Source organism: Bufo gargarizans, chromosome 1 (assembly GCF_014858855.1).
Source record: "Bufo gargarizans isolate SCDJY-AF-19 chromosome 1, ASM1485885v1, whole genome shotgun sequence".
Taxonomy (NCBI): Eukaryota; Metazoa; Chordata; class Amphibia; order Anura; family Bufonidae; genus Bufo; species Bufo gargarizans.
Genome location: NC_058080.1, coordinates 246467033 through 246493935, shown reverse-complemented (window position 1 = coordinate 246493935; position 26903 = coordinate 246467033). Strand labels below are relative to the sequence as shown.

The 26903-nt window shown below is 41.1% G+C and overlaps 1 protein-coding gene across 1 annotated transcript in view; it reads right to left on the bottom strand.

The window, feature by feature from the left end:
* Window positions 1–25958, bottom strand: part of LOC122944187 (alcohol dehydrogenase 1-like) — a 34487-nt gene extending 8529 nt beyond the window's left edge. Inside the window, exons 1-5 of the mRNA XM_044302415.1 lie at window positions 25861–25958; window positions 10129–10230; window positions 6464–6602; window positions 5492–5579; window positions 3980–4199 (exon numbers count right to left, since the gene is read on the bottom strand). Of these exons, the coding sequence (XP_044158350.1) occupies window positions 3980–4199; window positions 5492–5579; window positions 6464–6602; window positions 10129–10230; window positions 25861–25878 (567 nt within the window). The 5' untranslated portion in view covers window positions 25879–25958. The remainder of the gene's footprint in view (window positions 1–3979; window positions 4200–5491; window positions 5580–6463; window positions 6603–10128; window positions 10231–25860) is intronic.
* Window positions 25959–26903: the final 945 nt, after the last annotated feature.

The window sequence follows — 26903 nt, the reverse complement described above, 5'->3', positions numbered from 1 at the left end:
CCTGACTAATCCACCTCTCACCCTGTTACTCCTCTGCCTCTCCCCTCTGCCAATCCCTTCACTGGCTCCCCATTGCCCAGCAAATTCAGTTCAAAATAGTAACAAATACATACAAGGCTGTCCACAACCTGTCCCCTCCTTACATCTCTGAACTACTTTCCCGATACATCCCCACACGTAATCTTCGATCCTTAGAAGACCTCCTTCTCTCTTCTTATCACCTCTTCCCACAATTGCCTCCAAGATTTATCCCGTGCATCCCCCACACTCTGGAACTCACTAGCCCAACATATCGGACTCTTACCTACAGTGGAATCCTTCAAAAGAAACCTGAAAACCCACCTCTTCAGAAAAGCCTACAACTAGTGACCCTGCTGCCTCCATACCGCCATGACCAGCTTTACCCTCTCCTACTGTGTCCTTCTCCAATACCATGTAGATTGTAAGCCCTCACAGGCAGGGCCCTTTCCCCTTCTGTACCAGTTTGTAACTCATCTTGTTCATTCTTAGAGCAATTGTCTATAGTATGTATGTATACCTCTTTTCATATGTACAGCTCTATGAAATTAATGGCGTTTTTATAATAAATAATAATAACATTTAAATCCTGTGTGGATGTACCCTATGGTTGCAAAAATATCTGCAACTGAAAATCTGGTATGTTTGAATAAGGTTGTTTCTGTAGTATATACAATGGATTTCGGCAAGCCCCATTTGGATGAATGAGACAGTCGCAGACATTTTTTAGACAAACCAGCCATGTGTGGATATAACCTAATACAGCTGGGAATGTGTTAGTGAGTTTTTTGTACTTTTGTGCTCATATTTTAAGTTTTTAAATTGAACTTGAACATGGACACTAACTTCTGTCACCGTCATCCGGTGAAAAAATGTATACTTTTGACATATGCGTTTAACATTTGAGAATATGGTGATGGCATCTGTATGACTTTTTTTTATCTTGAGCCACAAATCTCACGATATATTAAGTGTAGGTTATGGTATGTTCATATGGTGAGGATTTTCCAGTTGGATTTACAGGTGGAAAACGTGCCACATATTACAGTAAAAGAAACATGGAAGAGATTTTAACAGTTTCTATCCAAAACAAATTGACATATCATGAGATTTTGAAATCTGCAGCATGTAAATTCTTTACATTTTTACTAATCCGCAGCAAAATGTGTGACAAGATCTGCATGCAGCACAGATGGATTCTGCTGCAGATTTCTAACAGTTATTGACACACTGAAAATATCCTTAAAGGGATTTTCCAGTTTCCATCATCATCCTTTAAAATATTTATTTATGAAGGTAGCTGTAATTTTGTAATGTATTTCTTTATTGCTCCTATCTTTTGTTTTGGGCTGTGGTCACATGACCATGTCCATGTAGCTCTTTCTTATTTTCTGTGAAGTTATGTTCATGGGCGGTGCAGTTATAGGAGAGTTTATATGTAACTAGCTGGATGGGAGGAGCTATAAACTAGGGGGTGGTGCTGGAGCTGTGGTGGAGAAAGTAGAAGTGCATCATGGGTTTGGTTGAATACAGGAACAGGAAGTGCTTCATATAGGATGTATAGGGGGCCAGGTGAGAGGATGTTACAGGGCGTGGCCCTGTTAAAGTGCAGAATGTGCGGCAGTTGCAGAAAGAGAAGAAACTCTAAAAGTTATGGCAGCGTCCCCATTGCTCCTAGAGACTTATTTGTGTAACACCCCCTAGTGGTGTTACCACTCCTACACCCTGCTACTGTCTTTAATGGGCTAACACAGTGTCATCCTATGTATTTCTGTCCAGTTCCTATACACCCTGCATTCCTAATCTTTATGCAAATGTTATGTTCATGTAATATACCTGGTTCACCAGTAGGTGGCAGCAAATATGGCAGAACTGTACTGTACTGGCACTTTCCATTCCATTCTAATCCCCTTTTGGAGAGAAGTGGGCGAGTCCCGCTTCCTGCATGAATGGTGGGGACCAGTTAGTTTGAGTTTTTAGGTCTTCCCTAGACAGGGAAAGGGTGTGCAGAGGCATGTCTCTGCTGGACGTGCCCACGCCAGCCAGAGCACCTTAAGCTCTGCTGGCCATGAAGACCTAAGCTTAAAGCATCAGGAGGCAGGAGGAAAGTTCCCTGGCATAAACTAGAGTCAGACTACAGAGAAGAAGTGCAGCATACAGAAGAAGCTGAGTTATACAGCCAGCCTGTCAGTACAGCAGAGTCAGAGAGAAACAGATATAGCAGAGTTGAGTTTGCCTGCCAGTTTAATGCTAAAGCCTGCTGGAACCATAGACAAACCCTGAAAACAGTTGGAAGAAATGTTTATTCAAAGTAAAGCTGCTTCAGCCAGTTTCATAGCTACAAATTTGTTGACATTTGCCCTTTAAAAAACGTAAAGTTAAAGTTAAAATAAAAATAAGCAAGCAAAAAATAAACATGATAGGCATCGCTGTGTCAGAAAACTTCAGTTTATATTAAAATATAAAAATATTTATCTCATATGGCAAATGGCTTAATGGAAAATAAATCAAAATGGCTGATTTGCCATATTTTCATCTCTTCGCCTCCCCCCAAAAATTTTATAAAAAGTGATCAAAAAGTCAGGCACACCCCAAAATAGTATCAATAAAAACTACAGATTGTCCCGCAAAAAAATGACCCCTTAAAAAGCTCCATAGATATAACTATAAAAAATAAGGGGGCAGAATATAGCAATGAAAAGAAAAAATATATTTATTATTATAGTTATTATTTTTTTGAGTATGAAAACACAAGAAAAACTATTTAAACTGGTATTGTTGTGATCGTACTGACCCGGAGAATGAAGGACACAGGTCAGTTTTATCGTATAGTAAACACCGTGAAAAACAAACCCATAAAACAGTGGCGGAATTGCTTTTCTTTCCAATTTCCACTATGGAAGTGCTCATTAATATGCAGGGTGTGGCGAGTAAAGCACTGCCAACGCTGGCTGTACTCATCACTCACTGGTGTTCTCTGGGCCCATGCTGCACTGTCCTGACTGCATACAGCATCAGGACTTAGTGCCCACACTATGGCCTGACTCTGCACACAGTTAGGTCACAGTGCAACGCAGGCCTGGAGAAAGCCAGGCAGTGTGACTGCAGGAGAGACACTGGACCTACAGAGTAGCAGTTGAGCAGGAGAGGTAAGTTCATTATTTTATTTTAGCTTTGACAGGGGTCTGACATGGAGGCCTGATTGGGGTTTGATCTGAGGTTTGATATGGCGGTCTGATCTGAGGTCTGATAAAACATTTTTTTTTTTTTCCGTACATTCCTCCTGTAAAACCTAGGTATATTTTATCAAGTAAAAAATACATTTATTTTCTTTTTAATATTTTGGTTTACATGTTTTTTTTTTTTACAAATTTTATTTAAGTTTTGTCCATTTTTCTTTATTCCACTTAGGGGATTTGAACCTGCACCTCTGGATTACTGTATTTAGGGATTTTTACAGGTTTTCTATTACATGTTGCTAGAGGTTGGAACGTGGCACATGGCAGGCGTGGGGGCCTTCAGAAGGTCACTGGCTGTCATGACAACTACTCGGCACCCTGCATTTATGTTTGTGGGATGTCGATTGGAGGACTGATGGAGCTCTCTCCCTTTGCTTAATTACACAAATGCCATGATCACTACTGACCATAGCATCTGAGGAGTTAAACTGCTGGGATCAAAATTATCTTCAATGTATTTATAGCAGACAGCTGGTATGAAAACATTGATAAATCTTCACTACACAGCTTTAAATTCTCTGCTTCCCATTACTTATTATATGATAAATATCTCTACCTGCAGCCACCACTAGAGGGAGCTCAAGGCGTAGGAATTTATAGAGTTACCTTTGAAATGGATGGAAGCTGTAAAAATCTCTATTCACTGAGCTCCCACTAGCAATGGCTGTAGGAAAATGCAATAGATTCATGATGGAAAGTGACTCATGGAGTACCCCACTTACCTTAGCAGTATTCACAGCAGAGCCATATCCGGTGGAGAATCCACAGCCAATAAGGCAGACCTTATCCAACGGTGCATCCGGGTGTATCTTAGCAACAGCAATTTCATCAACCACTGTGTACTCGGTAAAAGTGCTGGAAGTGAGGAAGTGATGAACAGGTTTCCCCTTGCAGGAAAATCTGCTGGTGTTGTCCAATAGCACTCCATTATATTTCCCAAGACTGTTTAAGAAATGGAAGGAAATCAATATATCTTCTGTATTATGCTTGTCACTTTACAGTCTTATGTACATGACTAAGTGTTTTGCAGTCCACAAGCCACGCATCCGCAAAACACAGATACTGGCCTTGTGCATGGCGCTGTTTTTTTCTTGTCTATAGAAATGTCTGCAAAATGGAAACGCATAGGACATGTTTTATCATGTTGCGGACCGGAGGACAAGAAACATAGAGGTGGACAGCACACGGTGTACTGTCCACATTTTTTGCAGCCCCATTGAAATGAGTGGTTCCATATCCGATCCGATATTAGCACATATACATTTTTTCTCATCTGTTTTTATTTTCTGATTGCAGATTTTTTTCTTCTATTTCCTCAACATTATGGGAGCGGCCATCTTGCCTGAGCTGTTCTTAACAACATTTACACAGGATTACATTTTTTTTTATTACGGCAGCCCCATGGGCCATAGACACAATGGTCAGGAGGGGACCTCATTGACTTCTATGGGAGAATCTTCTAGGCATGTCCTGTGACTATAGAGAGAGAATAGATAAGCTCTGACAATCACCTATTGTGACTGGTGGATCCTGAGCCAAGAAGTGGCGCCAATCATTAGACATGTGTGAAAACTGAAGGAATTTATAGGTTTTGTTTAAATATAGATATTGACATGAAAAATTCTAAATAACATCATCAAAAATTCTTTAAAAATACGTTAAACATAAAAATGTGATTTAAACAATAGGTCATTTTCTGATGACACATTCCCTTTAAGCTAAAGCCAGAAGTGGATTCAAAAGAAAAGGGAAATATAATGGAAGGCCTTGTATTTTTCCTTCCTGCTGGATCCATCATAATGGTGTCCATCACAGCGAATTAACAATTTGAGCATCAGAATAGATTACTAAAGATTGTGCACATAAGAACTGTCTAGTTTGGGGATGACCAGAGGCACAACTTCAAGCAACTGGGCCCCAATTCAAAGTCTGCCGCAGGGCCCTCCATCTACTGTGCACTTATAATAATAGTTTCTGCATACGTCTCTGTAGGACTAGAAAACCCTTCTGGCACCTGGGCACTGGTCTAAAGTAGAACTGGCTTAGTTGCCCATAGCAACCAATCAGATTCCACCTTTCATTTTCCAAAGGATCTGTCAAAAATGAAAGGTGGGATCTGATTGGATGCTATGGACAACTAAGCCAGTTCTGCTTTATACCAGTTTGATAAATTAACCCCTATATCTCCACCCTTGGGAATTAGGCAATTAGGCATTTGCTTAAGTAACACGTACTCATTTTTGTAGCAAAGATTGCTGTCTGGATTCACACAACATCTGCATTTTCCACACTGAGGCATAAACAGTGGGATGACTTTGTCTCCTGTAAGAAAAGGAATATCAAAAATGAAGATATTGTTAATTTACCTCATATAATATGAATTTCATTTTGTGTGTAAATTCAAGTAGTTTAACTATTTTGACATTTGAAGGGGAACTGCCATGTTGAAATGCTGCTCTATCTGCAAGCAGAATGGTATAGAACAGGAGGAGGTGAGCTGGGGACAGACATACCATCGGGGCAGCCTGTACAGCTGCTCAGGGGTCCTTTAGGCAAGGGACGCCAATTCCATATAAAAAGGCACCAGGTTTCTCTTGGCTCAAAATTTCAGATGGAGTTTCATCCATCAGATAAAGGGTTGACTAGAGAGTCAATGATGAGCCCCAAACTCGATATATTAACTACTAAACAGTAATGGTGTCCATATACAGTTCTTGCTACTGTCTATGTTCACCTCTGAGCTAAACAGAATAATATATAATTTTGTGGGAAAAGATTTAGCATAACTTGCAATTTATTCATTTACATTCTTCTTCTGGGTTTATTCTAGTAGATGGTCATACTCCACTAACCCCCCCCCCCCCCCCACTGCTCCAGTCCCAATTGTTACTGGGTCTACAATGATCTCTGGTTCCTACTCGCTAGTCCTAACTTGACACAGAGGAAGAAGAAATAACTGGCTGAGGTGGGTCACTGCTCAGACCAGTAATTAGACCAGCAGTGATCAACTAGGTGGTGGAATGGTAGAGCCGGGGAAGGGGGGGGGGGGGGGTTCATTGAGGTGAGTTTTTTCTTTGGGCAACAAGTTTATTGAGCAATACAAAAGTTGTCACAAAGATGTACGTACATTATAGCATCTCTTGCCCATCCTTATCAGCTTTGCTTTTTACCAATATGTTTACAGTCCTTTATATTACAAGCCTTACCAGGTTTCAGATCTGTTACTCCTTCACCAACACTCTCTACAATCCCAGCAGCTTCATGGCCCAGAATCAGAGGGAATTTCACATCTAAAGCACCACTTATAACATGATCATCTGAACGACAAACTCCAGTCGCCACAATCTGTAGGAACACATTAGATTTAATATTGAACTCTTGAGAATTCAGATGCTACCAAGTCCAGCTAAAATATCAGAGTCTTTAGTTAAATTTATAGGGTAGCTACATTCTCCAGAAGGGTGTTTCATAAGAATATTTATTTATCAGAGTCATATGTTTCCTGTAGTATCCTTGGGAACTGGCTATGTTCCATGAAAACTCATGATTTATCCTTGATAGTTGTTGGTGTGGGATCTGGATCTGCTGCACACAGACTTTACACATATTTTATACTTCTGTCATATGATTAAAATACCCCATGTTTTGTAACAGCTATGTTTTTTTGCAGTGAAAAACACTGATTCCAGATGTTACATGTTGGGCAACAGTAAAATCTAAAACAGTTTTTTGTGTGTGATTTTTTATGATAGTTTACTAGTCTTTTTTCCTTTGGCATTTTATTCAAATTTTAGCATGCTCTGGGTGTGGCTTCAATATAGGAAACGTAAAGGTCTGAATAAAAGGTCACAAAAATGTTGGGTTTATGCTGAAGGCCATTTACCAAAATCTCCAGCATGACCCCTACACAGATCTTAGATTCCCCCCTACATTGCCATAAGTTTCGGTTAATTTAGGACGAAGCATTCACCTCATCATAAAACAGGCGAATCTAAGGCAGTCCGTGCTCCTGGCATAAAAACTACTTCAGCCTCCAGCCCCAACTAAAAGGTTGCTTTTGCACTGGTTGTTTTTGATACCTTTTGTTGCATTTTTGAACCATCAGAAACCATGCATTTTTTAAAAACATTGTAATTTATATATTTTTATTAGTTTTAGATAAATTGAACATACGGACCATAAAATATTGTGTAAAATAAGAGTTATGCTCACAGGCCTGCAAGATAGTCTATTAGCATTACACTGAGGTCATACGAATAGAGTTGCATTTGGTCGTGTTAAGCACTAGACATCTATGTTAACAACGTATGTAACTAGAAATGGATATACTTAATCAAATAGGGCAGGCCACCTTACAAGCTATTTAAAGGAGAGGAAGCCCCGAGCTAGTGCTAGCATCGTTAAAAGTTTCTGAATATGTTTCTAGTGCGGAGTTCCCAGTGGGACAACTCTTAAAACCTGTATAGCTGGTCCACTTTGCTGACCCAATGAATCAGTGGATGGGTCTCTTCAGATAACCAGTAGAGTGGAATGAGCAGGCGAGCTGCAGTTATTAGAAGAGAAAACAATGTTCCCACATGGTTTCATTTCCCTGGAAAACTAAGGCTGAGGAGGGCCATTTCAGGTGAGCAAAGGAAAGACGTGCGGCACATCTTATTGCTTTCATCAAAGATAGTTTTCCACCAATCTCTTATCTTACTACAGGCCCACCATATGTGAAAGAAGGAACCTTTATGGGAATGGCATCTCCAACGCAGATTAGACACTTTTGGGGGCAAGCCTAGCTATTCTGTCTGGGGTCTTATACCACAGAGATAGGACTTTGTAACCATTCTCTTGGATACGTACACATCTAGATAATTTGTGGAGCGATTACTAGTTTTCGTATTTCAGTAAATAAGAATTGTCTACCCATATCCTGCTCCCACAAACCTTCAGCTGCTGGTTTTACTTCAAGGGAAGGGGTTTTCATGGTTTTATATAAGAATTAAATCAGTTTTAGCGGATATGACCTTCTAGCTATTAGCTTCTCAAACCAAGACAGGGAACAAGTAGCCGATAAACGTTTAGCCAAAAGTACCAGTTTCTGTTTGAGGGTACCGAATGATAACACGTGGGTTTCAGATAAGGCAGGTTTATGTGAGAGGACTGGGTCTAATGCATGTTTTTTTCTGATGGCTCAAAACTGCAACACAAATGCCCTGTGTAAACCCAGCCTCAAGGGAGCTGAGCTGCAATATTAGACAACGTTAATTATGGTAGAAAAGAGCCATCTTTTTCTAATCTTGTATAGCTACTTTAAGGAGGAGATTTATCAAGACTGACTTTTCCGACTCCAGTCATGATCAACTGTTCGCTGGAGTGTTTCTTGATAAATTCATACACCAGGTAGGGGCAAACTTATACCAGTTTCTGGCAGAAAATATAGTAAATACTGAAGGTCACTCCTGTTAAGCGCTACTATTTAATCTCCACTTTAGGAAAGCGGTGAGAAGTGCAAAAAAATTGCAAATTATGCCAAAAATATTGTGACCGTAATTGGCACCATCATTTGTGACTTTTTATCCACATTCTGGTGGCATGAAAAGCCTTAATAAATTAGGCCCTTAGGCCTGATCCACACAACGGTATTTTTGGTCCACGTCCGATCAGTGTTTTTTGCAGATCACATGTGAATCCAATCATTTATATTGGGCTGGATGTGACGTCTGCATTTGTACATTTTGTCCGTTTTGCAGACAAGAATAGACATTTCTAGAATAGGGCCCACAGAAAATGCAAGAGGCACATGTATGGTATCCTTATTTTGTGATTCCACGATTTGCAGACAGCATAACGGATAAGGTCTTGTGAATGCCCCCTAAGTCTTATAACATCTCTCTAGGATACATTCACACTACCGTATAAATAGATCCGCATCCACAAATAGACCGATTCATTTGAATAGGGGCCGCAAAAGATGCAGACATCACTTTGTGTGCTGTCCGCATCCGTTGCTCCGTTCCGTGGCCCCGCAAAAAATTAGTGTCCGTTTTGCGGACAAGAATAGGCATTTCTATAATGGGCCTCCTGTTCCGTTCTGCAAATTGTGGAAGGCACACGGCGGCATCCGTTTTTTGCGGATCCGCAATTTGTGGACTGCAAAATACGGCACGGTCGTGTGAACAAGCCCTTAGGCTGTATTAACTTGGGCCCAGAATGGACCATGGCTCATGTGACCCAAACCAACTGCATCACAGTGATCTATGATGCTGTGAGTTCCAGCCGCACCTCGGGTATACCATGGTTGGGTGGAACTCAGAGCATGATAGATCACTGTGATGCAGTGAGTTTGGTTCAAATTAGCCATGGTCAATCCAGGAAATGTGGCAGGCACACAGACCGCACATGGCCCATGTGAATGCAGCCTAGGGCTAAACTTAAGGCCTCTTGCACACGAACATATATTTTTTCAGTGTTCATTCCGTTTGTTTTGCTGTCCATATGTGGAAGTGGAACCATTCATTTTAATGGTTACACAAAAAAAAAAACAGAAGGTACTCCATGTGTATTCAGTCTCCGTATTTCCGTATATCCATTCCGCTATAAGATAGAACTTGTCCTATTATTGTCCGCATTACGGACAAGGATAGGACTGTTCTATTAGGGTCTAGCTGTTCCATTTTGCAAAATACAAAATGCGCACATTATTTTTTGCAGATCCGATTTTTGCGGGCCACAAAATACATATGGCCGTATGCAAGAGGCCTAAAACATACTTTTGGGTGATAGCTCATTATTAGAACCCCTGAACTTCCCTAGTAGATCTGGAATATCTTTTTATAACTAAATCGTTATAAATAATAAAGTTGTTTTCAGTTATAAATATCACCTTTATGCGAACTTCATGAGCCTTTGGTGGCGCAACTTCAATCTCTTCTATACTGAGCGGTTGTTTAGGTGCCCAGCACACCGCAGCTTTACATTTGATTACCTGAATGTGAAATAATAATAATTATAAAACTGAATATATTAAGGTGCAGAAGTCAAGAGGAACATACAGTGCATAATGTTCAAGGTACAAGGAAAAGCAAGATCTTTTCTCACAATGCTGCTGCAATTGTGCACTAAACATACCCTAATGGATCAAATTTACTAAAGGCCTCTTTACATGGACCAACGATTGGGACAATTATAGGAAATGAGCCCTCTGAGGATTACTTGTTTCCGATAATTGCTATAATTGATGCAACTAATTGAGTAAATTAGTTGCACCAAACGCACAAACTTCAATATAGTTTCCATTTTATACTTTCCCTTTCCTGTTCATACCAAATCTTTAGCGTAAAACATGCAGCCCACTTCTCTAGCGATACTCGTTACATATTGGGTTGGGCGTCACTCAATATCAGGCAAACCTATAGCCAGTTTGGATTATATCAGAATAAATTTTATAGTGTATATAACACACATAATACATACAACATGTTGCATAAAAACAACATACATTAAAAAACAGCAATAAATAAAACCTTATAAAAGACCTAAAAAAATGACTTTAACCAGTAGTATAGCATGCCAGGGCAAACTGGGCTCCTGCATAGGATTTTAACCAGTATAACATGCCAGGGCAAACTGGGCTCCTGCATAGGACTTTACCAGTATAACATACCAGGGCAAACTGGGCTCCTGCATAGGGCTTTAACCAGTATAACATACCAGGGCAAACTGGGCTCCTGCATAGGGCCTTAACCAGTAAAAGATACTATGAAAACTGGGCTCCTGCATATGACTTTAACCAGTATAACATACCAGGAAAACTTGGCTCCTGCATAGGGCCTTAACCAGTATAATATACCAGGTCAAACTGGGCTCCTGCATAGGGCTTTATGGTTCAGGGATAGCACTGAAACAGGTGTATGGGGTGGGTGTATTTGTATCTGGCTTTGTGGTTATTTGTTTCGCCATAATAACTCATTCAGTTATATAAGTTCACACATGAGGCCTCTGCATCATTTTTAGCTGCATTTTATTTTAAAAATCACTGGGAAATAATTATGGTAGCTTTATTTGAAAAAAAGCCACAAAACTGAAGATATGATCAAAGGATTGGTGTCACACCCTGTGCTAAGCCATGCCCCCAACCCCTTCCCCCCTGTAAACCTGGCTGTTATATTTTGTTGTTTTGAAGGGTGGCAAACCTAGAACCAGGTCTAATAACCAGGAAGGACTACAAGTGTCAGAATTACAGGTAAGTGTTAAGTCAGACAGTCAAGAGTAAAATCCAGGTCAGGAGTTAATCCAAAGGATGGTGAGACAAACCGGGTCAGAAAATCAGACACTGAATCTGCAATCAACCTCCCCAGAATAAAGAGTCTATAACTGGTACTGGCTGAACAGCAGAACAGACTGAGATAGAGCGCCAAGCCCACTGCTCTTCTCCCTGATTGGCCAGGTGGCAGGGACCTCAGAGCATATGATGCCCTCACCCTACCATTCCGCCAGTGTCATGACATCCAAAGCAGTTGCAGTGGGCAGATGTGCAAAATCGCGGAGCCGTGGAAAGGTTTGTTATACTATATACATAGAATAATAGAATATTGTTTTATTTTGAATTTTTTAGATGACTTGAGACAATCGTGCATATACAGGTCCTTCTAAAAAAATTAGCATATTGTGATAAAGTTCAATATTTTCTGTAATGTACTGACAAACATTAGACTTTCATATATTTTAGATTCATTACACACCAACTGAAGTAGTTCAAGCCTTTTATTGTTTTAATATTGATGATTTTGGCATACAGCTCATGAAAACCCAAAATACCTATCTAAAAATATTAGCATATCATGAAAAGGTTCTCTAAACAAGCTATTAACCTAATCATCTGAATCAACTAATTAACTCTAAACACCTGCAAAAGATTCCTGAGGCTTTTAAAAACTCCCAGCCTGGTTCATTACTCAAAACCGCAATCATGGGTAAGACTGCCGACCTGACTGCTGTCCAGAAGGCCATCATTGACACCCTCAAGCAAGAGGGTAAGACACAGAAAGAAATTTCTGAACGAATAGGCTGTTCCCAGAGTGCTGTATCAAGGCACCTCAGTGGGAAGTCTGTGGGAAGGAAAAAGTGTGGCAGAAAACGCTGCACAACGAGAAGAGGTGACCGGACCCTGAGGAAGATTGTGGAGAAGGACCGATTCCAGACCTTGGGGGACCTGCGGAAGCAGTGGACTGAGTCTGGAGTAGAAACATCCAGAGCCACCGTGTACAGGCGTGTGCAGGAAATGGGCTACAGGTGCCGCATTCCCCAGGTCAAGCCACTTTTGAACCAGAAACAGCGGCAGAAGCGCCAGACCTGGGCTACAGAGAAGCAGCACTGGACTGTTGCATGTCATTCGGAAATCAAGGTGCCAGAGTCTGGAGGAAGACTGGGGAGAGGGAAATGCCAAAATGCCTGAAGTCCAGTGTCAAGTACCCACAGACAGTGATGGTCTGGGGTGCCATGTCAGCTGCTGGTGTTGGTCCACTGTGCTTTATCAAGGGCAGGGTCAATGCAGCTAGCTATCAGGAGATTTTGGAGCACTTCATGCTTCCATCTGCTGAAAAGCTTTATGGAGATGAAGATTTCATTTTTCAGCACGACCTGGCACCTGCTCACAGTGCCAAAACCACTGGTAAATGGTTTACTGACCATGGTATTACTGTGCTCAATTGGCCTGCCAACTCTCCTGACCTGAACCCCATAGAGAATCTGTGGGATATTGGGAAGAGAAAGTTGAGAGACGCAAGACCCAACACTCTGGATGAGCTTAAGGCCGCTATCGAAGCATCCTGGGCCTCCATAACACCTCAGCAGTGCCACAGGCTGATTGCCTCCATGCCACGCCGCATTGAAGCAGTCATTTTTGCAAAAGGATTCCCGACCAAGTATTGAGTGCATAACTGAACATAATTATTTGAAGGTTGACTTTTTTTGTATTAAAAACACTTTTCTTTTATTGGTCGGATGAAATATGCTAATTTTTTTAGATAGGAAATTTGGGTTTTCATGAGCTGTATGCCAAAGTCATCAATATTAAAACAATAAAAGGCTTGAACTACTTCAGTTGGTGTGCAATGAATCTAAAATATATGAAAGTCTAATGTTTATCAGTACATTACAGAAAATAATGAACTTTATCACAATATGCTAATTTTTTTAGAAGGACCTGTATTCTATGGTGCCTGTTTTGACTTATATGACCATATGCTGAAACCCCCACACACTTCCACTCTAAAGAGAGCAGCTGTAATGGTTAAATAACACATGATATGGTTTAGAAATTCTGAGTGAAAGAATTTTTTGGCCAGCGGTTCAAACACTCTGCAGAGCAGCATAACTGCTGCAATCCCTGGTTATAATCCCACAAGGTTATCTGCAAACTATTTAATAATAAATCATAGAATGTTCCATTCTCCATTCCTAACATAGCTCCTGAGTCTTCTGTATGGTTTTGCACACCCTCTTGATACATTCAGCTGGAAGCAGGCTCAGAGAAGCAGTTACATTAACTAAGCAATAAACTAACAAGACTGCGGCATATAGAGCAGAGGCGTTCCTTATGATGCAGTCCCACCCGCATTCATGTGTTCAGGTTGTAAACACTAGGGACAACACGCCTAGTATAAAGTACCTGAGTTGCAGTCTTTTCTTATGGGGTGAGTTCACGTCTGTGTTGGAGGCTCCACTCCAGCCCTCCATTGCAGATTCCATTGGAAAAACTGGATGAAAAAAGTCCTGCCTGCAGGACTTTTTTGTCTGGTCAAAAACAGGATTCTGAATGGAAACTGAACAGACTACATTGTAATTGCGGAATCTGCCTGTGCTCCTCGCACACAGAGCTGCAGCGCCATCTGTTTCTGCAGGGGAGAGCTGGATGTGATCTTCAGGAACAGGACCAGGTGAGTAGTTACTGTGTTTTTTGTTTTATTAACACAGAGGAAGCACAGAGGGCATTACTTCTATGAAGGGGGCACAGAGAGCAATACTACTACAAAGGGGGCACAGAGGACGTAATGTCCTCTATGCCCCTTTGTAGTGGCAATGCCCTCTTTGCTCCCTTTGTGGGCATTACTACTCTACTATATTACTACTATGAAGGGGCACAATGGAAATTATTACTATGAAGGGGCGCAATGGGCATTACTACTATGAAGGGGACACAATGGACATTAGTACTATGAAGGGGCGCAATGGGCATTACTACTATGAAGGGGACACAATGGACATTAGTACTATGAAGAGGCACAATGGGCATTACTACTATGAAGGGGACACAATGGACATTAGTACTATGAAGGGGCACAATGGGCATTACTACTATACTACTGCTCTGCAAAAGATAGGAAATCTTTGGCAATATTTTGCGAGCCACTGTTTGCAGTCTGCTGTATGGGCACGGAGCCCTTACAGTCGTGTGCATGAGCCCTGAAGGTAACCTTCAATGTTAGCAGCACCAGTAGAGCACCACGCCCCCTTTGGATTTTTCCTTGCAGGTGCCATGTTGTAGCTAGTGCTCTTTAGTGATGAGCGGCAGGTGTCATATTCGAATTTGCGATATTTCATAAATATTTTGTAGAATGTTCGGTGAATATTCGCAAATTCAAATATTCGTTATATTCTATGATTTTTCTACTCGAAAAATCGACGAGGTCATGATTGCGTAATATGCAAATTTTCGCAATGCTAATTTTTATCGCAAATTTTTCAATTGCCGAGCAAAAACATGATTCATCCCTGCTTCTTACTTGTGGGCCAATGAGTTGTAGCACTATATCGAATATATATTAGTTTTTTCGAATATTCGTAATATTCTAAAACAAGAATATATAGCAATACAGCGAATATTCGGAAAATACGAATGCAGAGCAATTTAGCTAATATGCTAAAGTGCTATAATCTTTCTTTTTCAATAGTTGAATTTTTTTTCCAATCTGAACTTCAGATGAGAAAAAAATTACAACTATTAGACAAAGAAGATTATATCACTATATTAGCTAAATTGCTCTATATAATTTTTTTGAATAATCGCTATATTGCTATATATTCTTGTTTTAGACTATTACGAATATTAAAAAAAATATATATATTTGATATAGTGCTATATATTAGTTTTTTAGAATATATATCACTATATTCGAAATATTCATGAATTTTCGAAGTACCTATATTAGCAATAAAAATTAGCAATTTGAATATTCATGATCAACACTAGTGCTCTTCAGATACTACAACTTTGAGCCATTTATTTGCATTGGCTTGTGCAGCAGTTCTCTGCATTGCCCAAGTTTGGAGTATGACTGCACAAGGAGAAAGGGAGCATGGTCATTACCCACCTCCTGATGTGCACAGTGTCAGAACGTAGTAAGAGGAGAAGCGCACTATGACCTGACGCTGTGCGCAGAGTAGCAGGTGCCTGATCAGGAGCCTGATGCCCGATCAGGAGAGGTAGGTGATTTCTTTAAATTATAGTACTGAGCATGAGGGTCTGATCTGAGCATGGAGTGTCTTATATGAGTATGCGGGGGTCTTATTTGAGCAATGGGGGTTTGATCTGAGCATTGGGGGTATGATCTGATCATTGTAGTCTGGTCTGAGCATGGGGGGTCTAATCTGAGCATGGGGGTCTGATCTTAGCATGGGGGGTCTAATATTAGCATAGGGGTTCTGATCTGAGCATGGAGAGTCTGATCTGAGAATGGGGGGTCTGATCTGAGCATGGGGTTCTGATCTGAGAACGGGGGGTCTGACACTGGGAGTCTGATTTGTGTTGTCTGATCTGAGCATTGGGGGTCTTATTTTGGGGGTCTGATTTGGAGTTCTGATGAGGATTGGGGATCTTATGTTAGGTCAGAAGAGCATTGGGGGTCTGATGAAAAATATTTTTTTTCTTTTCTTCTCTGCTAATGGAAAAAATTAAAAAAACGGCCTTTCCAAGATTATTTTGCTGATGACCTATCCTCTGGATAGGTCATTAGTATCTGGTCGGTAAAATCTCAAGCACAGCCACTATACAATATACGGTGCTTTGTTTTGTAAGCTGCAAAGAAGGCAGCAGCGCTCACAGGAGTGCCACTGCCTTCTCATAACAGCTGATCGGCAGGGTCCCAGGTGTCAGACCTGATCAGATACCAGACCAAAGGATAGGTCATCAGTAAAAACCCCTTTACGTTTTAAAAAAGCAGTCAGTAAAGTTATCAGTGCTGAAGCTTTACTGACTGGCGATGATTACTTGCTATTTATTTTCCTAGGCTCTCGCTGCTTGGCTGACCTTTAGCTCATATCAGTAGGGCAGGGTTGTGATCTTTTACTAGAGTTGAGCTACAGGGTCTGCAGGGAGCCTGAGGTAGTAGGAAACAGTTCAGGCTGCTGCTTGTTTCCTCCCCCTGCCTCCTAAGATTGTTTGCCATGTATAAACAGAAGTCTATCACAGGCTCACCAGAATGTCAGTGCATGAAAGGGAAATTTCTATTACAGTAGACACAGGCTCGCATGTTACAACTCTAGCTAAGATGCCATTTGAAACACATTTCCCACCTTCCTTATTTAAGACAGCGCATCGTGGATGAACTTGAAAGCTGCCAATAACCTTCCAATTCAAGACCTAGGGATCATGCTAGCTGATATTGAGATGTTGGGTTGACTAGTGAAAGGATAGGGAGTGGTGATGGTAGACAACACTATGGACTCTCAAGTGCCATTAATTCTAGGTATGAATGTGCTGCAAGACATTGATGGATTGATGTTTCAGGAATTCAGGCCGAAGTATTGGAAGCTTGTACTGGAAAACTGTCTGCCCCACCGAGCCTTGCAGCGAGCATTTAGACAGTACCAGGTAAAGGCAGAATTGGATTAAGTCATGGGGCGACTGGACAATGTGAGAATACCATATTCCAAACCTTTGCAAGTGCAAGCAAGACAAGTGTTGCTAGCCCCACTGCCCATGGGCACAGGTTAAAAGTTGCAGGGCACTACAGTGACGGTGGAGCCTTTATTTCAGAGGGATGATGAGAGCCCAACTGGTGATGCTCATCCGATACGGCAGCGTTACTGACAGATTCCTCCAGCACTGTACCAAGAAGTAAAGGCCATGCTAAAGCAGATGCAGAAGCAGCAGGTGAAACAACCAAGTAAGAGCCCCTGGACCTCCCAAATTGTTCTAGTAAAGAAAATGGATGGCACCATCCAATTTTGTGTGGATTATAGATGTCTCATTGCTTGCATGTTGAGAGATAGCTACCTGCTCCCCTGCATTGAAGGTTCATTGGCGGCCCTGGGTCGTGCCAGAAAACTCTGGACTTGGCCAGCGGATACTGCCAGTGCCAATTGCCGAGAAAAACTGGGAGAAAACTGACTTCATTACCCACTTGGGGCTGCTTGAATTCCTACGTATGCTGTTCGGACTGGTGGAGCTATGTCTGGGGGACCTAGGGGAGCTATGAGTGTCTGCTCAGCTACCATGATGACATAATTACCTTCTCATCCTCATTCACAGAACACCTAGAACAGCTTGATTAGATACTAACATGGAGGCCCCTGGTTTGAAGTTGAAGCCTCACAAATGCCATTTGTTCTGGGAGAGCATTGAACACCTGGGTCATATCATTTCCAAAGATGGGGTCGAGCCTGTGGAGTCCAAGGTTCGAGCAGTGTAGCATTGGCCCACCTCCGATGATCACTGCACTACAGTTCTTTTTGGGACTAGTGGGATATTACAGATGTTTCCTGAGGGACTTTGCCAAGATCGCAGCTCTTCTTAAGGAGGATTCCCCCAGATAGGCCAAGAGAAGGATGCTTCCATGGAATGCTGAGACTGAACAGGCCCTTCTAGAATTGAACAGATTAATAACTTGTGCTCCCATACTAGCTTATGCAAACTACAATCTGTCCTTTGTGTTACAGACTGATGAAAGCTTGAGAGGACTAGAGACCGTGTTAACCCAAGTGCAGGACAGCCAGAAAACAGTAATTGCATATGCCAGCTGGACATTGAGCAACAGTGACAAAAACCCTGATAACTACACTTCATTCAAGTTGGAATTGTTGGAAGTAGTTTGGGCCGTAACAGAGAAGTTTGCTGATCTTTTGAATGGTACCCAGTTCACGTTAGTGACTGAAAATAACCAACTAGTACCTCTAGAGGCTGCCAAGTTGGAAGCTGTGGATGGCTCGGCAAGTATAACTTTAATATGCAGTTTCGACTGTAGATACAATGTCCCGTAACCCATTTGAAAGACACACCGGCATCATGGATGAAGACCGAGAATGAGATGAGATGCCTGACTTCAGTCAAATGAATCAGCCAGAGAGCTCAGTAGCTGTTCTAGATGCTGAAGTTGGAGCTTGGGTTGGGGCGTCCGAAGCAAACTGGAGGGGTTGGCAGCAATTTGACCCTTTATATATGAAGAAGAGTATGAGATTGGATTCAGTTGGGACTTTGCTCCACCTCAGATAAGCGAGATTCTCTTCCACCTGATGGGAAGAAGCTCTGGCAGCAGTGAGATCGGCTGATTGTCTGAGAAAGAGTACTCTATAGGCGAGTACAGTTATCCTCTGAAATAAGCCCTACCTGGCAAGTGGTGATACCCACCAAGAAGGTGGAGGGAATAGTAAAGTAGATGCATGAAAAGAAAGAACACTTTGGCCCTGCTAAGACTTTTGAGTGGCTACAGAGGTACTATTTCCACCCCAGAATGAGGAAGCTAGCTGAGAATGTATGTAACAGATGCTGGAATTGTGGCCTTGCTTGGGCAGCAGAACAGCAGGTGCCGATAGGAATTATCCAGTCTTTTTATCCACTAGGGCTAGTTATGATGGACTACCTCAATGTAGAGAAATCCGAGTGTATAAATACTTGTTAGTCATCGTCGGTCCCTCCACTAAGTGTGCAGTTGCTGTTTCTACTGTGACCAAATGGCGGAGACTGCTGCCTTGTGGAAGAATTTTATTCCAGCATATGGCTTCCCTGCGCAAATGCAGTCCCTTTTTTGAGGAGAAGATGATTGAGGAGCTATGTCGCCTCTACCAGATAAGAAAGACATGGACCTTTCCTTATCACCCCTACGGGAACAGCGCTTGTTAACACACGTCTTTCATGCTAATGTTCAGCATAAAAGGGTAGATGTCTCTTCCGTCTCATGATGTTGCAGAACAAAAGGAAAGTGGAGGAATGGACTCATCAGACTTGGATGGGTGAACATCAATGAAAGGTACAGTATATAAACAACCTAGTCACCCACCGTATGGGCCTCCATGATTTGGTGGTGAACCGAGGGTTAAGAGAACTCTCCTTGCAGATTGAAGATCAAGTGATGGTGAAGAAGGTGAAGGCTGCTCGGAGAATAGGAAAGCTATGTTGGTGGTGGGCACCAGGGACCTGCTAGGACAGTGCACCAAAATTTGTTGAGGTGGTGCGCCTTCGTGACCAGACGTCCTGTCACAAGTGAGAGTGTTTCCTCCACACCAGCTACACCAGTTGATGTTGAAGGGTGGTGTCTTCCCTTAGCAGCTGACTCACCACCATTGGAACACAGGACAAGTATGCCTCTCACAGAGACAGGAGAAAACGGAGAAGAATCTTCAGCAGAGGAATCTATTCCACTCCTACTGGCACTCCCAATTTACCAACTTTGGCCAAAGGCCTACCCTATTTAAGGATTACATCATGAAAACTCAGGCTGCCTGGGTGGTAACCTTTAATCCCTGGAGAGAAGGTGTAATAAGGGATTGCAGTGTGGCCTCTTGTCCACTAGATGGTCATAGAATACAATGAAAGGGCTATGGTCAGAGAAACGGGAAGTCTGGGTGGTGGAAGAAGGCAGTGCTGGGAGGAAGGAGGAAGAAAATCACAGCATTAAGAGGCTTGAGCAATAGAGGAAAATGTTGTGGTGGGATGCTCCTCACACAGAATAGCGTCTACAAGAACTCCAGAGTAAGGAGTACAGAGGAATCACGTAGTGCCCCAGTACAGAGGACTGTGATAGAGAGACAGCAGGCAAGTGAGGTCTTAGAACACACGTGGATGGAAAGGGAGTCTCCTGGCCTGTAGGCACGCCACTGAAGAGAGACCATCACTGTCTGGTAGGCCTTATGCAGCATCACAACTGAAAAGCTACGTATTCATTATAACTGTTTTGCTTGTTTGATCTAGAGGTAAAGTAGACCTGTCACCTCTCCTGACATGCCTCTTTTAATAACTACATTCTTTACACATGTAATAACAATGCTGGAGCATCTATTCTAATGTCTGTATGTTGTGCCATTCTTTTATTATTCCTGCTAGTCAGCAGTCTTTAGTAAGGGTACAGAGTGGTGTTAACCAGTTAGAGGTGTGTTCCTGCACAGTCTGACTCTGTCCAATCATTGCTGCCGTTGTCAGACTGTGCAGGGACACGCCCCCAACTGGTTAGCACCCTTCTGTACCCTTACTACAGACTGCTGATAATTTCTAGCAGGAATAATAAAAGAATGGCACAACATAGAACCATAAGAATAGATGATCCAGAATTGTTATACACAGGGAATGCATGGAGCTATTAAAATGGACATGTCAGGAGAGGTGACACGTCCTCTTTAAGACTTCAGTAAAGTTCAGTTAAAGCCAGTAGAAGTAGTGTTTGTCGCCAGAGCACATTATTACAGGCATGCATACATAATATGACACATAATTTCACAGGCATGTACACATAATATAACACATAATGACAGAGGCATGCACACATAATTGAACACATAGTGACAGAGGCATGCACGTATAATCTAACATATAATGACAGAGGCATGCACACATAATGACAGAGGCATGTGTAACTCCCCAGAGTGGCATTTCCACCTTTTACGCCTCTCTACTACCTCAAACCGTTAACCTAATGTAAATGTATGCATTTATTCCTGATCCTGCAAACATGTATATGTTTTTCCATGCAACGGTTATGTTTCATGTAATGTACCTGGTTCACCAGCAGATGGCGACAACAATGACAGATCTACAGGGACAGAGGATGGAAACTTCTTTCCATTCTCTTCTCTCCCTCTTGGGAGGAGTTTAGTTAGCAAAAGTCAGTTGAGCATACCCCCTCTAAAGGGAAGGAATCAGGGGAGCTCATCCCTGCTGGGCAAGCCCTGCCTGAGTCAGCTGAGCACCATCAGTTCTGTTGGACCTAGAGGTCCAAGCTACAAGTCTCACAATCCAGACGTATAGTTCCCTGGATAAAGATAAAGATTAGGATAAAGATAAAGACAGAGACAGACCAGATGACAAAGTTAAGTTGCAGCATAAAGCAAAGGAAAGTTCCTATTTAATCCGAACAGCACAGCAGAGACAAAGAGTAGTAAATGTAGCAGGGCTCAGTGTGTTCGCCTGCCAGGAATTTAAGCCAAAGCTCGCTGGCGACCAAGATGAAGTTTGAAGACTGTTTGAAGAAAGTTTATTCAAGTAAAGCTGCTGCTCAACTATATACAAGGTCTGGACTCAATTTATTTAATCATCCCCACCATTCAACTACCCCTTTTATTGCAAAGGACGGCCATGTTTGGGATTACAGTGTATCCAGATAGGAGCACAGTGTCACGTGCAACAACTTTAAGGGCCATTAGGCCAACCCTACACCCTATACACCATTGTGGCATTCCTATCCTTGGTACAAACCACCAAGAACATCTACTTAGGTGTACTCCATCCCTCATTGCTGAAATGCAACTGGCGTCACGACAAAACTATTCACTTTAAGGGAACCCAAGTAGTAAACACCATCTCCCGCCCATTGCACATATAATCTAAAACATAATAACAGAGGCATGCACACATGGTATAACACATAATAACAGAGGCATGCACACATGGTATAACACATAATGACACAGGCATGCACACATAATCTAACAGATAATAACACAGACATGCACACATGATATAACATATAATAACACAGGCATGCACACATGATATAACACATAATAACACAGGCATGCACACATGATATAACATATAATAACACAGGCATGCACACATAATCTAACACATAATAACACATACATGCACACATGATATAACATAATAACACAGGCATGCACACATGATATAACATATAATAACACAGGCATGCACACATGATATAACATATAATAACACAGGCATGCACACATGATATAACATAATAACACAGGCATGCACACATGATATAACATATAATAACACAGGCATGCACACATGATATAACATATAATAACACAGGCATGCACACATGATATAACATATAATAACACAGGCATGCACACATGATATAACATATAATAACACAGGCATGCACACATGATATAACACATAATAACACAGGCATGCACATATGGTATAACACATAATGACAGAGGTATACACGCATAATCTAACACATAATGACCCAGGCATGCACACATAATCTAACGCATAATAACACAGGCATGCACACATGATATAACATATAATAACACAGGCATGCACACATTATGTAACACATAATAACACAGGCATGCACACATGATATAACATAAAATAACAACACAGACATGCACACATGATATAATATATAATAACACATGCATGCACACATTATATAACACATAATAACACAGGCATGCACACATGATATAACACATAATGACACCGGCATGCACACATGATATAACACATAATAACACAGGCATGCACACATGATATAACACATAATGACACCGGCATGCACACATGATATAACACATCATGACACAGGCATGCACACATGATATAACACATAATAACACAGGCATGCACACATGATATAACATAACACATAACACAGGCATGCACACATGATATAACACATCATGACACAGGCATGCACACATGATATAACATATAATAACACAGGCATGCACACATGATATAATATAACACATAACACAGACATGCACACATGATATAACATATAATAACACAGGCATGCACACATTATGTAACACATAATAACACAGGCATGCACACATGATATAACATAAAATAACAACACAGACATGCACACATGATATAATATATAATAACACATGCATGCACACATGATATAACACATAATAACACAGGCATGCACACATGATATAACACATAATGACACCGGCATGCACACATGATATAACACATAATGACACAGGCATGCACACATGATATAACACATAATAACACAGGCATGCACACATGATATAACACATAATAACACAGGCATGCACACATGATATAACACATAATGACACAGGCATGCACACATGATATAACACATAATAACACAGGCATGCACACATGATATAACACATAATGACACCGGCATGCACACATGATATAACACATAATAACACAGGCATGCACACATGATATAACACATAATGACACCGGCATGCACACATGATATAACACATCATGACACAGGCATGCACACATGATATAACACATAATAACACAGGCATGCACACATGATATAACATAACACATAACACAGGCATGCACACATGATATAACACATCATGACACAGGCATGCACACATGATATAACACATAATGACACCGGCATGCACACATGATATAACACATAATAACACAGGCATGCACACATGATATAACACATAATGACACCGGCATGCACACATGATATAACACATCATGACACAGGCATGCACACATGATATAACACATAATAACACAGGCATGCACACATGATATAACATAACACATAACACAGGCATGCACACATGATATAACACATCATGACACAGGCATGCACACATGATATAACATATAATAACACAGGCATGCACACATGATATAATATAACACATAACACAGGCATGCACACATGATATAACACATAATGACCCAGGCATGCACACATAATCTAACGCATAATAACACAGGCATGCACACATGATATAATATAACACATAACACAGGCATGCACACATGATATAACACATAATGACACAGGCATGCACACATAATCTAACGCATAATAACACAGACATGCACACATGATATAACATATAATAACACAGGCATGCACACATGATATAACATATAATAACACAGGCATGCACACATTATGTAACACATAATAACACAGGCATGCACACATGATATAACATAAAATAACAACACAGACATGCACACATGATATAATATATAATAACACATGCATGCACACATTATATAACACATAATAACACAGACATGCACACATGATATAATATATAATAACACATGCATGCACACATTATATAACACATAATAACACAGGCATGCACACATGATATAACACATCATGACACAGGCATGCACACATGATATAACACATAATGACACAGCCATGCACACATAGTATAACACCTAATGACACCGGCATGCACACAATACAACACACCTTTGTACTACATTTAATATCAGTGTCACATATTATTATCTGTTGTTTGACACCATATACTCCATGACTAAATATATCTGACTTTTGACCTGTAGAAAATGAGCCGGACTAGGGTAAACACTGCTTTACATTCCTAAACATATACATTTGGAACTTTTTTTTGCTGCTAAAAATGCCATAAAACTTGCATTTCATAATGGTGTTTTTTTCTGTGACTTTTTTCCCCCAACATATGAAAAGTGTTTTTTTCAGGCACTTTGGGGAAGACTTAGGCCTCATGCACACGACAGTATTTTTTCACGGTCCGCCAAACGGGGTTCTGTTGTTCTGTGATCCGTTTCCATTTTTTGTTTCCGTGAGACTTTCTTGATTTTTGGAGGATCTCCAGACATGAGGGAAAGTGAAATGAAAATGGACACGGATCACGGACGCGGATGACAATCTTGTGTGCATCCGTGTTTTTTCACGGACCCATTGACTTGAATGCTTCCGCGAACCGTTGTCCGTGAATTTTTTTTTTTTTCACAAACTGAAAACACGGATTACGGACGCGGATGACAAACGGTGCATTTTCAGAATTTTCCATGGACCCATTGAAAGTCAATGGGTTCACAGAAAATCACGGAAAACGGAACAACGGACACGGGACACAACAACGGTCTTGTGCATGAGGCCATATCAAAACTGGTGTAAAGGAAAAACTGGCTTAGTTGCCCATATTCCATCTTTCATTTTGCAAAGCAGTTCTGAAAAATGAAACGTGACAAGTTGCTATGGCCAGTTTTCCTATACTATAGACTAAGTATGGAAAAACGCCTGAAAAGGAAAACGTAATTGCTGAAACAAATTTGCAGTTTAAAAAAATGCCATGCACATAAAAATATGCACTGCAATTTAAAAAAAGGCCCACTTAAAAAAAAAAAAAAAAAAGAACATTTTACTGCTTTTCGGAAAACCCATAAAACTTTCAGCTAACGTCTGGAGTAGATGTTTTTTAATTGTAGGAAAAAATGCATATGTTGGCAAAATGCCATTACAAAACTACTAGCAAACCCGGGTTTATGCTGGAATAAATTTGCTCTGTATGCTGCTATGTGTTGTATTATGCATTTACAATTTTTTTTAACTAATGGCAACGGAAGTGAACAAGTGAGTGTCCTTACTTGCCCAGCTGTGCTCATGGTGAGTCCTTCTGAGTTGTAGTAGGATGTTCTGCAGCTGTCTCCTGGTGTACACTGTACAGGGTTCTCCCTGGGGTTAAATAGCCTGCTGTATTACCAACCCATAACCCTCCCAATCCCCCCCCCCCTCCAGCCTCCTCCTCCTTCATATTTCCATAATACAGTACTGACAACTCTATTGGGTTAGAATGCACTGTGTTTATAGTATGCTATTTTATGGTTGATAGTTACTTACTCTTTATGTGCTGATCCCTCCTGTCCAAAACAAATGCAATCTACAAATTAAAACAAACATAAACAGAATAAGGGATACCAACATATTGACATTAACTCTTCCCCTGATTTAACCCTCATGGACACGAACGCATTTTCTTTTCGTGTCCGTTCCAGGTTTTTTTGTGGACCGTATACGGAACCATTCATTTCAATGGGTCAGGGAAAAAAACGGAAGTTACTCCTTGTGCATTCCATCTCTGTATGTCCGTATTTCCGTTCCGCAAAAAAATAAAACATGTCCTTCCTATTATTGTCCGCATTACGGACAAGGACAGTACTGTTCTTTTAGGGGCCAGCTATTCCGCAAAATACGGAATGCATACGGATGTCATCCGTATTTTTTGAGGATACGTTTTTTGCGGACCACAAAATACATACGGTCGTGTGCATGAGGCCTTAGATTACACTTTTACACCTGTAGACCACCAGGCAAACAGATCCCTTCACTGTCAAAGACCACCAGGGACATAGTCTATCACATTCACTGTTTAATTGTATTTTTCTGGATGCTTAGTGGCCCTACATTTCTAATTAAACCATTCTCTGAGATTCACATATTAATGACCTATCCTCAGGATTATATGAGATCAGCGGTGGTCCGACTCCTGGCATTCGCCGAACCCCAATCAGCTGTTTACCAAGCACAGTGCCCTACATCGCATAGCAGCTGCTGGACCTCCATTGATCTGATTTTAATGACTTAACCAGACGATAGGTTATCAATATGTACAGTCAGGTCCATAAATATT